A 16,183-nucleotide genomic window follows, 5' to 3' on the forward strand; every position below is an offset into this window, starting at 1 on the left:
CATAGGAAGCTGATAGAGATGTACTCCAAAAGACTTGCAGCTGTAATGGTAGTGAAGGAGATTCTAAGTATTGCCACACTTTTTTTCAGATTTTTATTTGTAAAAAAAATAAAACATGTATTATTTTCCTTCCATGTGATGCCTTTTTTACATTTATAATAGGTGGTAACTCTTCATTGATTTAAATGCACTCTCCCACCTGTTAAACCTCCCATTACTCTGTGTTGGTGTGTAGCCTGGCTGGGAGCTTCTGGATCAGGACACGTCAGGTCCCAGACAAAGCCAGCTGCTGCCTCCTGGCTGGGAGGAGCGGCAGGACAATCTCGGAAGGATCTACTTCGTCAACCATGTGACCAGAACCACGCAGTGCCACCGACCCACAATACAGTAGGATATCCTCCATGTCTTCATGAGTAACATCATTTCCGCAGACTCATTCCTAATAGATGAGAGCCAACATGTGTGTTTGTGACTGTTGTACAAAGGGACAGCAATGGGGAAAGTCACAGACAGCGGAATAATAACGTGGATGTGGAACCGGCCTTCATTACACGCAGACAGATCTCAGACCATGATGAGAACGCCACCCCACATGAGTCTCCAGAGGTAACACCTTTCTGATTTCTTTTCCATCCTCTCTGTTAAATAATTGTTGTTTTTTTCAAATGCTTACACCCATTCTTCAAGACTATGCTGCGAAACAAGCAAGCTTTTGTTGTGTCTCAACAGAACCAAAAACTCCATTCAGAGATCATTAGAACTAAGATAGTAGTTAAGAGGGTACTTAACTTACTAGGTCAGGCTCCATCCTCAGGTTAATTTCACACAAGGTCATTGGGAAAAACACTGGCCACCCTGCTGCTAGATATCACCTACATTCACAGGGAAGATGAAAAGAGGACAATGCAGAATATTCTTCTGACACTGTCTGACGTCAATGTTTAATTGCCGTCATGAATCCTGTAAATAAATCTGTACATAACTTAAACGTATGATACAGAACAGTCCATTCTGTTTATCTGTTTCTCTCACAGCTCTGATTGCTATGTGGTGTGCATTGCACATTTGTCTAATGTAGCCAAACTGCAGCTTGTTTGGTGTTAAAAGTGTATATATATAAAAGTGTATATATATTTAACATTGTTTAGGAACCTTTAACCAAATAATAAAAGTCAGTTAGATATTTTTCTCTAATTTCTGAATGTTTTTTATTCTGATGTTTAAGTTGTTTTTTTGATGATTTAAACAAAAAAACTTTAAGTCTTTCTGGGTGTGGTTAGCTCCACATTCATCATACTGAAACTGACGTCTTTCAGCTCAACTTAGCCTAGGACTAAGCCTTTAATCTCAGTCCATGGTACAGCCCTTCGGTCTGATGTTTAAAAATAACACAAAATCTTTTCTTCACAAAGCTGCTTTTCATAAATGTTTGTGTCCAAACGTCACAAATTATTTCATAAAAATGTAGTTAAACTTTTTTGTACAGCAGCTTTTAAAGCATACGTTGAAAGCTGCACTGAGTAAATCTCATTCAGAGAAGCCTAAATTGGATGCTTCAAAAATAAGTAATCGCCTAAACATCAAAGATAATTATATCAGTTAATTTTTATTACTTCTTAGCTAACTATTGGGTTTAAATTTGCATTTTACTTTAAATTACTTTGTGTATGAATGCTGCGGCAAAAATACACTTCCCTTGCCTCTCAACTTTACTGTCTTTCTGTCTCTTATGTCCCAGAGCTGGGAGATCATTACAGAGGACGAATCCACTTTGTATCCCAGAAACCATCAGCTCACATCACCTTCGTCCCACGAGCCTCCAGTGTTCTCATCATTCAGCGACGAGAACAGAAACCTTCACGTTGAACGATCCATTGCTAGAGACCTCCGCAGTTCCCATAATGTGAGTACTCGTCCAAAAAGCCTGAGGTTCCTCTTATTGAAAATCATAAACACATTAATATGAGCCATTCACTTTCACAGTGAGAGGGAGGGAAGTTAAAATATGACACACATTAACCGGTAATGGGATTTTCTTCTTCTGCAGAGTCACACAAGTAATTCAAACCATTCCGGCCTGAGAGAAAGTGCTCAGACCTCGGCAAGAGAGGAACATCCAGTCAGTCCTGTGGTGAGTATTTCCCGCTTCTTCAGAAGGTTTGGTAATCCAGTTTCACTTCACCGCGAGCTAAGCCATTAGTGCTTCTGGTCTACCTCAATTTTCACAGCTGCTATTCCATATTTCTCTGTTGACTGTTTTAGACTTGAATTTAATAGTTCAGATGGAAAGCACTACTGATCAATGTTTTAATGTCTACACTGTTCAATAGGTACTTCCAGCTACAGCTCAGTTGCCTCAAGACTGGGAGGAGAAGCGTGACGATAAAGGAAGACGCTACTATGTCAACCACATCACCCGAACCACCACATGGGTGCGACCAGTCATTCAGGTACACAGCTTTCTTATTTATGCTAATGTACACTGATGGTGCTTATTTAACTTTTTTGCTGTAAATCATAAAATAAGTATACAGTGAAATATTTATCTTGTAGTATTATGTAGTAGTAGTATATATATATGGTTTAGTCCATCATACAGGAACACAGTCACTGTGAGATTTAGCCACTTAAGAAAAGAAAATCTCATAACCAACAGCAGAGATGTACAGGTCCTTCTCAAAATATTAGCATATTGTGATAAAGTTCATTATTTTCCATAATGTCATGATGAAAATTTAACATTAATATATTTTAGATTCATTGCACGCTAACTGAAATATTTCAGGTCTTTTATTGTCTTAATACGGATGATTTTGGCATACAGCTCATGAAAACCCAAAATTCCTATCTCACAAAATTAGCATATTTCATTTGACCAATAAAAGAAAAGTGTTTTTAATACAAAAAACGTCAACCTTCAAATAATCATGTACAGTTATGCACTCAATACTTGGTCGGGTATCCTTTGGCAGAAATGACTGTTTCAATGCGGCGTGGCATGGAGGCAATCAGCCTGTGGCACTGCTGAGGTCTTATGGAGGCCCGGGATGCTTCGATAGCGGCCTTTAGCTCATCCAGAGTGTTGGGTCTTGAGTCTCTCAACGTTCTCTTCACAATATCCCACAGATTCTCTATGGGGTTCAGGTCAGGAGAGTTGGCAGGCCAATTGAGCACAGTGATACCATGGTCAGTAAACCATTTACCAGTGGTTTTGGCACTGTGAGCAGGTGCCAGGTCGTGCTGAAAAATGAAATCTTCATCTCCATAAAGCTTTTCAGCAGATGGAAGCATGAAGTGCTCCAAAATCTCCTGATAGCTAGCTGCATTGACCCTGCCCTTGATAAAACACAGTGGACCAACACCAGCAGCTGACACGGCACCCCAGACCATCACTGACTGTGGGTACTTGACACTGGACTTCTGGCATTTTGGCATTTCCTTCTCCCCAGTCTTCCTCCAGACTCTGGCACCTTGATTTCCGAATGACATGCAGAATTTGCTTTCATCCAAAAAAAGTACTTTGGACCACTGAGCATCAGTCCAGTGCTGCTTCTCTGTAGCCCAGGTCTTGGGAATGCGGCACCTGTAGCCCATTTCCTGCACACGCCTGTGCACGGTGGCTCTGGATGTTTCTACTCCAGACTCAGTCCACTGCTTCCGCAGGTCCCCCAAGGTCTGGAATCGGCCCTTCTCCACAATCTTCCTCAGGGTCCGGTCACCTCTTCTCGTTGTGCAGCGTTTTCTGCCACACTTTTTCCTTCCCACAGACTTCCCACTGAGGTGCCTTGATACAGCACTCTGGGAACAGCCTATTTGTACAGAAATGTCTTTCTGTGTCTTACCCTCTTGCTTGAGGGTGTCAATAGTGGCCTTCTGGACAGCAGTCAGGTCGGCAGTCTTACCCATGATTGGGGTTTTGAGTGATGAACCAGGCTGGGAGTTTTAAAGGCCTCAGGAATCTTTTGCAGGTGTTTAGAGTTAACTCGTTGATTCAGATGATTAGGTTCATAGCTCGTTTAGAGACCCTTTTAATGATATGCTAATTTTGTGATATAGGAATTTTGGGTTTTCATGAGCTGTATGCCAAAATCATCCATATTAAGACAATAAAAGACCTGAAATATTTCAGTTAGTGTGCAATGAATCTAAAATATATGAATGTTAAATTTTCATCATGACATTATGGAAAATAATGAACTTTATCACAATATGCTAATATTTTGAGAAGGACCAGTATTATTAATACATAAGACCCTAAATTTAAAAGTTATGAGTTTTTGCCTCAACTTAAACTTTAGTTTTATTAAGAAACAAACTAAAATACATTTTATGTTATTTCCAAGAAAACAAATCTAATTAAAAATATTTTTTCTTCTTATCGGATGTATACCTCCTTAGCCTAAAATTTCACTATTTTATTTTATTTTTTTTGTTGCACAGAGAGCTCTAGAGGCAGCAGCAGAAACAGCACAGAATGTATCAGCTCTGCCTCAGAGCTCTAGCCCACCATCTGTCAGACCAGGAGAGTCTTCTCAGCCCAGACCAAGCGCAGAGGCCACACCTGAGTTCGGCTCCATGCCCATGGGTTGGGAGGTGCGCAGCGCTCCAAATGGGAGGCCTTTTTTTATCGATCATAACACAAAGACGACCACCTGGGTAAGAAACTAGTGGACCAGAGTTTTGAGGGCGTATCTGTATTCAAAAAGGGGGCAATTTTTTTAGGAAATGCAGATTCCTACAGAGTCTGCAGATACATTTAAATTTAGGAAAAGGTAAAAAGCAAGAATTTTGTAAAACAAATAAATAAATAAATGATTTGTTGAAAACCAACAGCTTACTTTTTTCTAATCTTTGTCAGAGACTGGCTTTATGCTGACATTAGACGGCATATTTATGTGAATATTTCCTCTAAGTGATACACGACCTGTTTGTGTTTGTCTAAACAGGATGATCCCAGGCTTAGGATTCCAGTGCACATGAGGAGGACGGGCTCACTCGACCCCAATGATCTCGGCCCGCTGCCAGTAAGCTCTTCAGTTACAGACAGTCAATAACAGCGTGGCTAGGATGCATACTTGTGTGTGTGTGTGTGTGTTTTCTCTAACATGTTGTTGATGTTTGCTTTCTTTCCAGCCTGGTTGGGAGGAAAGGATCCACAGTGATGGGAGGGTATTCTACATAGATCACAGTTAGTATGCTTTTATATATTCAAGCAAATAAATTACTAACTGGACTTAATATTTTGCTGCTGTCAGTAGATGACTTTTAAAAACATATTTCATTTGATAGACACCAAGGCCACACAGTGGGAAGATCCCAGATTACAGAACTCAGCCATAACTGGTCCAGTGAGTATAAAATTAAACATATTGGGTTCCCATAAAAGTGAAAAAGCTGTAGAGCTTTTTGTCTCTTAATGCCAACGTTTTATTACAGGCTGTGCCTTACTCTCGAGACTACAAACAGAAGTATGAGTATTTCAGAAAGAAGCTGATCAAACCGGTGAGTCCCATCAGACAGCAACAACTATAGGATTACGGTGTCAATCTGATGCTGCATATAATGGCTGAACACTGTTTGTTTCTAACAAAGGCCGACATCCCAAACCGTTTCGAGCTGAAGCTGAAGCGAAATTCGCTGCTGGAGGACTCCTACAGACGCATCCTCGCAGTGAAGAGGCCACACCTGCTGAAGGCTCGACTGTGGGTGGAGTACGAGGGAGAAAAAGGTCTGGATTATGGTGGTGTGGCCAGAGAGTGGTTCTTCCTCATGTCCAAGGAGATGTTCAACCCGTACTATGGGCTGTTTGAGTATTCTGCCACGTAAGTCTGGCACCTTTTACTTCTTTAAACCAGACTATTACTTTGTTATTTTTTTTTTTTTTTGCCTTTGTTCAATCAGGAAGGTCCCATTTAGAATTGGCTCTCCTTCTTCCAGGGAACCTGAACCAAGATGGCCAAGTAAATCCAAATAAAAAAATAATAAAACAATAAACAGTAGGCGCAGCCAAGGTGTTGAGAGGGTCCATTTTAGTGGCCTTAGGACTGCGTCTCTGCTTTTTGCGGATGATGTGGTCCTCTTGACTTCATCAGCTCGTGATCTACAGCTCTCACTGGAGCAGTTTGCAACTGATCGTGAAGCGGCCGGGATGAGAATCAGTTCCTCCAAGTCCGAGCCCATGGTCTTGAACCAGAAAAGAGTAGAGTGTCTTCTCTGGGTCGGAGGGGAGGTCCTGCCTCAAGTGGAGGAGTTCAAGTATCTTGGGGTATTGTTCAGGAATTAGGGAAAAATGGAGCGGGTGATCGATAGACGGATTGGTGCTGCATCAGCAGTGATGTGGGTGCTGTACTGGTCTGTCACGGTGAAGAGAGAGCTGAGTCAAAAAGCGAAGCTCTCGATTTACCGGTCGAGCTACATTCCTACCCTCATCTTCTCCGCAAGGTGTCAGGGCTCTCCCTTAGAGATAGGGTGAGAAGCTCGGTCATCCGGGAGGGACTCAGAGTAGAGCCGCTGCTTCTCCACGTCGAGAGGAGCCAGTTGAGGTGGCTCTGCCATCTGGTTAGGATGCCTCCTGGACGCCTCCCTGGTGAGGTGTTCTGGGAACATCCCACCGGGAGGAGGCCCAGAGGAAGACCCAGGACACGCTGGAGAGACTATGTTTCTCGGCTGGCCTGGGAACGCCTTGGGATTCCCCCAGATGAGCTGGCCCTAGTGGCTGGGGAGAGGAAAGTCTAAGTCTCTCTGCTTAGGCTGCTGCCCCCACGACCCGACCCCGGATAAGCAGAAGATGGATGGATGGATGGATGGATGGATGGATGGATGGATGGATGGATGGATGGATGGATGGATGGATGGATGGATGGATAAACAGTAAAACACAATTATAGAAGTTATTACAACATAGAAATGAAGTAAACATTAAACAACTATGTCCAACAATATCGAGTTGAACAGCTGCTGTCTTCAATGTATGAAGTGTCTAAACGTTGGCAATGTGGCAACCCCTTTAAACATACATTTAATTATTTCACTCTATGTTTATTTATTTAATAGATAAATATATAGTTTCATTATTTAATGGTATATTTAAATATTTAATAATTTATTAAATAAATACATAAATGGGACAATTAAATTGTTTAATAGGGCATTTAATGGTAGATTTATTTATTTCATAATATAGTTATTTATTTAATTTTGTCCTTTTTGTCCCTCCATACATTGGTACGTTGGTAAATGTCATATATTCCACTAAAGAAACGTGGGAATAAACTTTCTTTGTGACTGGCTGCTTTTTTAGAAAGGTTTAACTTTAAAGTCTTTTTTTTTTTTGCCTACTGCCTGCTCTATATAGACCCGGGTTCCTCCCCATAGTTAATAGGCCTCATATGCAAAGGTCATTTTAGAGGCCTAACAAATAGAAAAACATTCAAACATTTAAAGTCTGGCATAAAATTTCATAAAAGAAATAAACAAAACATGGAAAAACTAAGGATTACAAGATGGTCTGATACCTTCAATGTAAAATACAGGTCCTTCTCAAAATATTAGCATATTGTGATAAAGTTCATTATTTTTCATAATGTCGTGATGAAAATTGAACATTCATATATTTTAGATTCATTGCACACTAACTGAAATATTCAGGTCTTTTATTGTCTTAATACGGATGATTTTGGCATACAGCTCATGAAAACCCAAAATTCCTATCTCACAAAATTAGCATATCATTAAAAGGGTCTCTAAACGAGCTATGAACCTAATCATCTGAATCAACGAGTTAACTCTAAACACCTGCAAAAGATTCCTGAGGCCTTTAAAACTCCCAGCCTGGTTCATCACTCAAAACCCCAATCATGGGTAAGACTGCCGACCTGACTGCTGTCCAGAAGGCCACTATTGACACCCTCAAGCAAGAGGGTAAGACACAGAAAGAAATTTCTGAACGAATAGGCTGTTCCCAGAGTGCTGTATCAAGGCACCTCAGTGGGAAGTCTGTGGGAAGGAAAAAGTGTGTCAGAAAACGCTGCACAACGAGAAGAGGTGACCGGACCCTGAGGAAGATTGTGGAGAAGGGCCGATTCCAGACCTTGGGGGACCTGCGGAAGCAGTGGACTGAGTCCGGAGTAGAAACATCCAGAGCCACCGTGCACAGGCGTGTGCAGGAAATGGGCTACAGGTGCCGCATTCCCCAGGTCAAGCCACTTTTGAACCAGAAACAGCGGCAGAAGCGCCTGACCTGGGCTACAGAGAAGCAGCACTGGACTGTTGCTCAGTGGTCCAAAGGACTTTTTTCGGATGAAAGCAAATTCTGCATGTCATTCGGAAATCAAGGTGCCAGAGTCTGGAGGAAGACTGGGGAGAAGGAAATGACAAAATGCCAGAAGTCCAGTGTCAAGTACCCACAGTCAGTGATGGTCTGGGGTGCCGTGTCAGCTGCTGGTGTTGGTCCACTGTGTTTTATCAAAGGCAGGGTCAATGCAGCTAGCTATCAGGAGATTTTGGAGCACTTCATGCTTCCATCTGCTGAAAAGCTTTATGGAGATGAAGATTTCATTTTTCAGCATGACCTGGCACCTGCTCACAGTGCCAAAACCACTGGTAAATGGTTTTCTGACCATGGTATCACTGTGCTCAATTGGCCTGCCAACTCTCCTGACCTGAACCCCATAGAGAATCTGTGGGATATTGTGAAGAGAATGTTGAGAGACTTAAGACCCAACACTCTGGATGAGCTAAAGGCCGCTATCGAAGCATCCTGGGCCTCCATAAGACCTCAGCAGTGCCACAGGCTGATTGCCTCCATGCCACGCCGCATTGAAGCAGTCATTTCTGCCAAAGGATTCCCGACCAAGTATTGAGTGCATAACTGTACATGATTATTTGAAGGTTGACGTTTTTTGTATTAAAAACACTTTTCTTTTATTGGTCGGATGAAATATGCTAATTTTGTGAGATAGGAATTTTGGGTTTTCATGAGCTGTATGCCAAAATCATCCGTATTAAGACAATAAAAGACCTGAAATATTTCAGTTAGTGTGCAATGAATCTAAAATATATGAATGTTAAATTTTCATCATTACATTATGGAAAATAATGAACTTTATCACAATATGCTAATATTTTGAGAAGGACCTGTATAAAGAAATGAATGAAGGCGACTCAAGATTTTTGCTCAATACTGTAAAAAGGAAAGTACAGGGAAGGGCCCCTACGTTGGTCTAAATATAGTCCACTGTGTGCATTCAGAATCTGTTTAATACTTGGAAAAAAAAAATTATTTCCTTCCTTTGTATGTTTTTCTTCCTAGAGAAGCTCAAATATGAGTTGAAAATGAACTGAAATGAGAGCTTTCTTAGTTTGGAGGTCAGATGAATTTAATTTGGCCAGCTAGAGTCTCCAAGAGAGAGTATTGCTGTTAAATATCACAAATGTTTTTTTCTTGATTGAGAACATGTCATGGCACGTCTTCCAGCTGGGCTTCAGCTGAACCCGCTGTTTCCTCTGGTTGATGACCTTGGTTAAAGTTGGCTCTTAATCAGTTCATCTAACGCCTGGGATTTTTTTCCTTGTAAGGTCCTCAGTAACTAAATCGGGTGCATCAAATTACTTTAGATAAGCATCAGTCAGAGAGCAGACTTGCGGTTGCATCCAACACTGCCTTACAAAGAAACATGCCAAGCACCAAAACACTAAAAATACATTTATTTTAGTTACAAATGTCCGTTTTGTGAACCTATTATCTTTCAGAGACAACTACACGCTGCAGATTAACCCGAACTCTGGTTTGTGTAATGAAGACCACCTGACTTACTTCAAGTTCATTGGTCGTGTGGCTGGCATGGCGGTGTTTCATGGTAAACTCCTTGATGGTAAGTGCTTCCTGCCTGAACAGCAGGTGCTTCATACTAAGACTTGGTGAAAACATCTGCAGCTCTGATAACATCATCTCTGTTTATCTCTAAAGCTTTCTTCATTCGGCCTTTCTACAAGATGATGCTGCAGAAGCCCATTACTCTGCAGGACATGGAGTCTGTTGTGAGTCAAATTTAATGAATATATTGAACTGATGATTATCTGGAACATTTTAACTAACTTTAATCTGCTTTTTTTCTAATTCAGGACAGCGAGTACTTTAACTCCTTAAAGTGGATTTTAGAGAATGATCCAGAAGATTTGGACCTGAGTTTTGCCATTGATGAGGAGCTGTTTGGAGAGGTGCGTTGAATGTCTTAATAGTCTTTCTCCAGACTTTAAATTTTTGACACTTGGGTCATCATAAATAATAAATATCACCCTTGTCGCCTTCTTTACAGACTCACCAGCATGACCTAAAACCCAACGGCTCAGAGATTGTTGTCACCAATGAAAACAAGAGGGAATACATCGAGTAACGAACAACTCAGCTAGATTTATTCTCTTTCTAGAGCTTAACTGGGGGTTTAAAATAATGTCATATTTTGTGTTTGGCAGCCTGGTGATGCAGTGGAGGTTTGTGAACAGAGTACAGGAACAGATGACATCTTTCAAAGAGGTAACTCTTTATTTAAGTGTTTCTAAGTCAGTAATGCTGTCAAAAATTAAAGATAAGAGCAGAAATGAAAAGATGGTTAATTTATGTGTTTTCAGGGATTCTTTGAGCTGATCCCAAAGGATCTGATCAGGATTTTTGATGAAAATGAGCTTGAGGTGAGTTTTCAGTTGATCTGATGTGAAATAAATGAATCAGTCTCAGAAAACATAGATTTTAATCTGCGCTCCTCTTTTCTTTTTCACAGCTGCTAATGTGTGGCCTTGGAGATGTGGATGTGAATGACTGGAGGCAGAATACCAATTACAAGGGTGGTTACAGCGGTGACCACGTAGTGATACAGTGGTTTTGGAAAGTAAGACAATTTGTCTTGCCTTCAGCTGAGATACATGCAGTTGCACGGGTCTCCCTCAGTTTAACAATGATGAAAAAGAGTTTGGATTTAGTTGTTTCACTGAAATATCATTGTCTATTGTTTTGTTTTGTGTAGACTGTACTGCTGATGGATGCAGAAAAGAGAATCCGGCTCCTACAGTTTGTGACGGGAACATCCAGAGTTCCAATGAATGGGTTTGCTGAACTCTATGGTGAGACCAAATGCTGTAATTTCCTCTGTTTCACTTAAGAATAAAAATCTTTTTAATTAAATTTAAGACACTCAAACAAATACAGTTTTTACTGCTACTATATTGTTTTCTTATTCTGGCTCTGGCTTTATTTTCCAGGGTCTAATGGACCACAGCAGTTTACCATCGAGCAATGGGGCACAAGGGATAAACTTCCCAGAGCTCATACATGGTGAGCACTACTTTATTTTTCTAAAAACCTTATTGTTTAAATTAAAGTCTGCCCCGAGTTAAAAACAATTGTAGACACAGATATTGGCTCATAAATATGCCATCCATACAGCTATGTTAAAATCCAATGAATCTTTGCAGCCTTCTCAATATATTGTTATTCAAATATAAACTTCATTATTTAGCTTCTGGCACCATTAAAAACACTGGAATCTGCCTTTACATGTTTTGCTGAGGAGTTGGTCCAGGGGGGATCTTGGTCCAAATAGTGCTTTTCCAGACCATTCTAATTTGTTTTTTAAAAATGCAAAAACTTTTTTTGGATGGAAGTTTCTTTCAGGCTTTTCTGTTGTCCACCACTCCAATTATTACAAGACATCCTAGTCTTTTCATGTGGATAAGCTCAACAATTCAATCTAGTTTTCCCACCATAGACAACACTGTTAATTTGTCCAGTCCTGATGTTCGCCCTATCTCTCTGGTGATTTCATTTTGTTTTTCCAGCTTACCATCGCCCTGTTTCTCAGAAATAGATAATGTTTTTAACTCCATGTTGTGACTTCAAAGTCAAGAGCTTCCAATTACAAATTCTGCTACGAGAACTATTTTCCAAACTTTAATCTGTTGAAATAATTCAAAATTATAGTTGAGATATTTTGAAGTGGGATTTTGTGAAGCAGTTACCAGAAGTCAATACCTTGCCTGCTATAGACAGAGATTTTAATTAAAGGGGGTTAAAGAAAAGCTAGCTGGGCCTGAGGAAAGAGCCACTTTTATTAGGAGCTGGAAGCAGGCTCAGTGAGACTAACATACAATAAAAATGCTTTGTGTACTATGTTTAAACTGCCCAATTAGATTAGCTTTCAAATGACCTAACTTAAGAATTAAAATATAGAGCGAAGCACTGTTGTTCAAAGTTAATAAAAGGTCAGATTAGTGCTGAAAAGACACAAGCTTTAATTAAGGTATCTGTTTGCAGGTATAGTGAGATAAATAATGTGACTTGTATATTCACACTTACCTCCTGTAATGACAAATATAAGGAATATAACAGATAAGGGGATCAAACATGTAGTTGTTATAGTGCTGGGTCTCTGGTTGTGGAAAACCAAATAGTTATTTTGTAGAGCTAGTTAAGAACTGGTTCTAGCACCAGCCCTAGTTAAGGACTGGAACCACGATGGTGAAAAACCTGTCTACTACAAGTAATGTGCTGAATTCTAATAGCTGCTTCCAGAATCCCACATCCAACAGTTTCACTTTTGTAAATAAATTGATGTGCCTTTTTAAAAGGAAAATAAAAGCTTCAAAATTTAGCGTGGTTATCAAGATTGACTAATGTCTGTGGAATACTCATGGAACACCGCTTGGCAAAGACCTTCAATGCATAGAAACTGTCAAAGCTCCAACACTGCTTTGCAGAACAACACACTGCCATCATGTCTCCTGGCATCTCAGCTTATGAAAGTAAAGTTTGTTTTTAAATACATTTGAACCACACTTTTTCCTTCCACCCAACTTTCCATTAATATTCTTGCACGCTGTGAGAGCAGTCAGCTTCTTTACCAGTGACCTTTTGTGGCTTACTCTCCTTGTGGAGTATGTCATTGCCTGTTTTGATGGACAACTGCAAAGTCTCGAGTCTTTCTCATGACTACGTAGGCTGTAACATACTTTAGATATAGCACAACTTGTCTGTGTTAAAAACCTTTTTTTTTTTTATCTTTTGATGTAATATTTAGGGTTTTGTTAGCTGTAGTCCACAATCATCAAAATTAACAAAATAAAATACTTGAAGCATATCACACTGTGTGTAATGAGTTTGACTTTTTGAGTTGAATTGCTCAAAAAATTACATTTTTCAGGATATTACACTATTATTGAGATGCCACTGTATTATAACTGATTACTTTTCCTTCCATCTCCTAAAGCTTCAACCGCCTGGACCTTCCACCTTACGAGTCCTTCGAGGAGTTAAGGGAGAAGCTTAACATCGCTATTGAGAATGCACAAGGCTTCGATGGGGTAGATTAATGCGCGTGTTTGGATGCGCAGAGCTGACATTGCTGCAGTCAGAGTGTATCTGACGAGGATCTCAACTTGCCAGCAGTGTGACAGATGAAGGAAAATCACATAGCCAACATTCAGGCAACTGTTGGAGCACACAGGAGAAGAAAAGTGACAGATATTATTATATCTGCATTTTTAAAAGTTTACAAATCAGATTTTTTTATCAGGAGTCACTCAGAGGCGCATGTATTTACTGTTGTTTGTTCTGCTTAAATGTTCAGATATTTTTTAAAGAAAAGTTGATTTTTGTGAGCTGATATGCATAAATACTGTGAATGTGATCTGTGAGATTATAAATTCATGCCTCTTTTATTGAAAATGTCTGAGACACTGGTTTGAAATAATCAAACCGCATCCAGCTTTGAAGGGTACAGCCTGTAAAAGCCATGTGAAATTACCGAAATGCAGCAAATATCAACATCTTCACTCCTACCTGAGGAAAATCTATACCTAGAGAGATGTCCTCATTCTTTTTCTCAATAGTTTTCTAATGACACAGTCAGGCATTAATTTCCACCTAAAGGTACATGAAACTCCAGCACAGCTTTAGCAAAATGAAAAAGGGAATGTCTGTTTATTTTAGGCGTTTTCCACAGTAGAAACATGGTGTCAGTCACTGCCAGCTATACGGATAAATACTGCTTCTGTTATATGTTTTGGTCTTCATCAGAGTCAGCGTTTTAACAGAGCTCAAACATGTTAGGGGGAATATTTCAATGATAGATTAAAATAAAAAATTTTCCCAGCTCCATTTAAATTTTTACTACTTCTTAAATTGAAAATCAACAAAGATCTATTAGAACGCAATTAGCCACAATAGATTATTCCTACATTTTAAAATGTCTCTGTAGGGGATAACTGTGGCTTGAAATGCTTTATTGTGAAAATCCTCTGTAATGTTTTGAGTTGCTATGTTTTTACATGACATTAGTTTATTTTCTGTATCTTATATTTTTTCATTCCAGTATTTCAGATACACGGAGGCATGGACCCTAAAGCCATTTATTGCGGACGCTGTTACATACACATTTGAGCGACATCAGTTATTCTAAATGTGTCGGCGTATAAATAAAATATTAAGCTAGTGATGTACGTGGACCAGTAAAAAGCTTCAGTAATTATTCTGTAGTCCACGGAAGAGAGGAAGTGACTGCATGCAGTGTTGGATTGTGCTGAAATACTATGCACTCTTGTATATATTGATGTAAGCCAAGAATCTCTTAATTTTGGAGTTTCTCCCACGTTGCATAAATGTATTGTACATGCATATATATAACTGTGCCTTCTACATCTACTTGTAGCGTCCTTGTATGCTATAAATATGATCAATTCTGACGGCACCGACAGAATCGATGTAAATTCACCTTTTATCTCTGGGTGGTAGCTTTGCATAAATATTTGCAAGCTGACCTTTATCTGTTAAATAGTTTTACTGCCTTTTTGTCTAGTGATACTATTGTTTTATCACAAACTCATTAGGGGTGTCTGATTGCAGCTCTGTGCTCTATTTTTGAGAGTGCATTTTCAGCATTTTTTGTGTACAGATTATTAATCTCAAAGTGAGAACTAATTTGTAATACCTTTGTATGAAATGGCTGTACTTGAGCAGTAGTTGTACCATTATCTGACAGGTGAAATGTGTTTACACTAGCTGCCATGTTTACAGATCTGTGAGGGTGGAAGATGATGTGGCCTGGTTCCTGTCTTTAAAATGTTCTTACTACTGCTTTTATAAATTTAAGCACTTTGTTGATATTGATGAGTCTTACTTCTAAACTGAATTTTTGCCATAGTGTTGCCTACAGGCTGTCTAAATCACTCATGATTTTTTCATGTGCACATGTTTAAATGTTTGCATGTGAACCTTGCTTAAAACAAGCACTTTCTCTTCTTTCATATTCATTTTAAAGAGAAATACCAAGGCCTTCATTTGTGACATGGTATGCAGACTATAATTGTACTATCATATCTAAAAGGCAGTTGTCGGTGAATGTATCATCCTCCTCTAGAGGCAACACTGTCTGTTATATCAGGTTTTTGCATTTTACTGAGATGCATAACAGCAACACTGTACATGTAGTTTAATGGACATAATTAGTTGTTTATTATTATTTTAACTAACCATAGCACATCTATAGACTGAATATTAATGTTTGCAAAATAAACACAAAAACCCAGATGCAATGCCTTTATGTCTAAGTTTTTTGCTTATTTCTTCTGAAGTGCATTTCTTAGTAATGCTCGGCTTTTTAACTAAATCACACGTGTTCAAAATTAGACATACAGGCTTAAATGTTTACATATGAATGCTGTTTAAAAAAGTACAGTTATTATCCACAATTGAAAACAACAATGGTGAAAGGGAACAGTGGTGACTTTCCCAGGAGTGGCCATTTCCCGTAAATTACTCCAAGAGCACATTGACAACGCATCCAGGAGGTCTGAAAAAGAACCCAGAGCAACATCTAAAGCACTACATGTTTTACTTGGCTCAGTTAAGGTCAGTGTAGAAGGTCAGTGTGAGTCAACAACAAAAAAGAGGCTTGGCATAAATGGCCTCTATGGGAAAGTTTCAAGAGCAAAAACAACACGTAGTCCTATCTAATATCGTGATGATCTTTTGGGTAAATTTGCTGTGGACTAATGAGACAAAAATGGAACTTTTAGGAGCCTTTGCATCTGGTTACATCTGGTATAAAACGTTTTCAGAAAAAGAGCATCATACTGACAGTCAAACATGGGGGTGGTAGTGTGATGGTCTGGGGCTGCTTTACTACTTAAGGAC

General features: G+C 39.5%; 1 protein-coding gene across 6 annotated transcripts in view; it reads left to right on the forward strand.

The window, feature by feature from the left end:
- The window catches only part of nedd4a (NEDD4 E3 ubiquitin protein ligase a), a 58,996-nt gene extending 43,419 nt beyond the window's left edge, over positions 1 to 15,577 (forward strand). For 5 of the 6 annotated variants that reach the window (XM_047363309.1, XM_047363310.1, XM_047363311.1 and 2 more), the window contains 21 exons: positions 236 to 387; positions 486 to 606; positions 1,739 to 1,903; positions 2,048 to 2,131; positions 2,331 to 2,450; positions 4,441 to 4,656; positions 4,947 to 5,024; positions 5,134 to 5,188; positions 5,290 to 5,348; positions 5,437 to 5,502; positions 5,593 to 5,822; positions 9,751 to 9,872; positions 9,968 to 10,038; positions 10,123 to 10,218; positions 10,317 to 10,390; positions 10,474 to 10,534; positions 10,630 to 10,689; positions 10,779 to 10,886; positions 11,022 to 11,118; positions 11,257 to 11,329; positions 13,260 to 15,577. In XM_047363309.1, coding sequence (XP_047219265.1) covers positions 236 to 387; positions 486 to 606; positions 1,739 to 1,903; positions 2,048 to 2,131; positions 2,331 to 2,450; positions 4,441 to 4,656; positions 4,947 to 5,024; positions 5,134 to 5,188; positions 5,290 to 5,348; positions 5,437 to 5,502; positions 5,593 to 5,822; positions 9,751 to 9,872; positions 9,968 to 10,038; positions 10,123 to 10,218; positions 10,317 to 10,390; positions 10,474 to 10,534; positions 10,630 to 10,689; positions 10,779 to 10,886; positions 11,022 to 11,118; positions 11,257 to 11,329; positions 13,260 to 13,362 — 2,211 coding nt within the window. In that variant the 3' untranslated portion in view covers positions 13,363 to 15,577. The remainder of the gene's footprint in view (positions 1 to 235; positions 388 to 485; positions 607 to 1,738; positions 1,904 to 2,047; positions 2,132 to 2,330; positions 2,451 to 4,440; positions 4,657 to 4,946; positions 5,025 to 5,133; positions 5,189 to 5,289; positions 5,349 to 5,436; positions 5,503 to 5,592; positions 5,823 to 9,750; positions 9,873 to 9,967; positions 10,039 to 10,122; positions 10,219 to 10,316; positions 10,391 to 10,473; positions 10,535 to 10,629; positions 10,690 to 10,778; positions 10,887 to 11,021; positions 11,119 to 11,256; positions 11,330 to 13,259) is intronic. The other variant, XM_047363308.1, reaches the window with a different exon arrangement.
- Positions 15,578 to 16,183: the final 606 nt, after the last annotated feature.

Source organism: Girardinichthys multiradiatus, chromosome 4 (genome assembly GCF_021462225.1).
Source record: "Girardinichthys multiradiatus isolate DD_20200921_A chromosome 4, DD_fGirMul_XY1, whole genome shotgun sequence".
NCBI classification, from domain to species: domain Eukaryota; kingdom Metazoa; phylum Chordata; class Actinopteri; order Cyprinodontiformes; family Goodeidae; genus Girardinichthys; species Girardinichthys multiradiatus.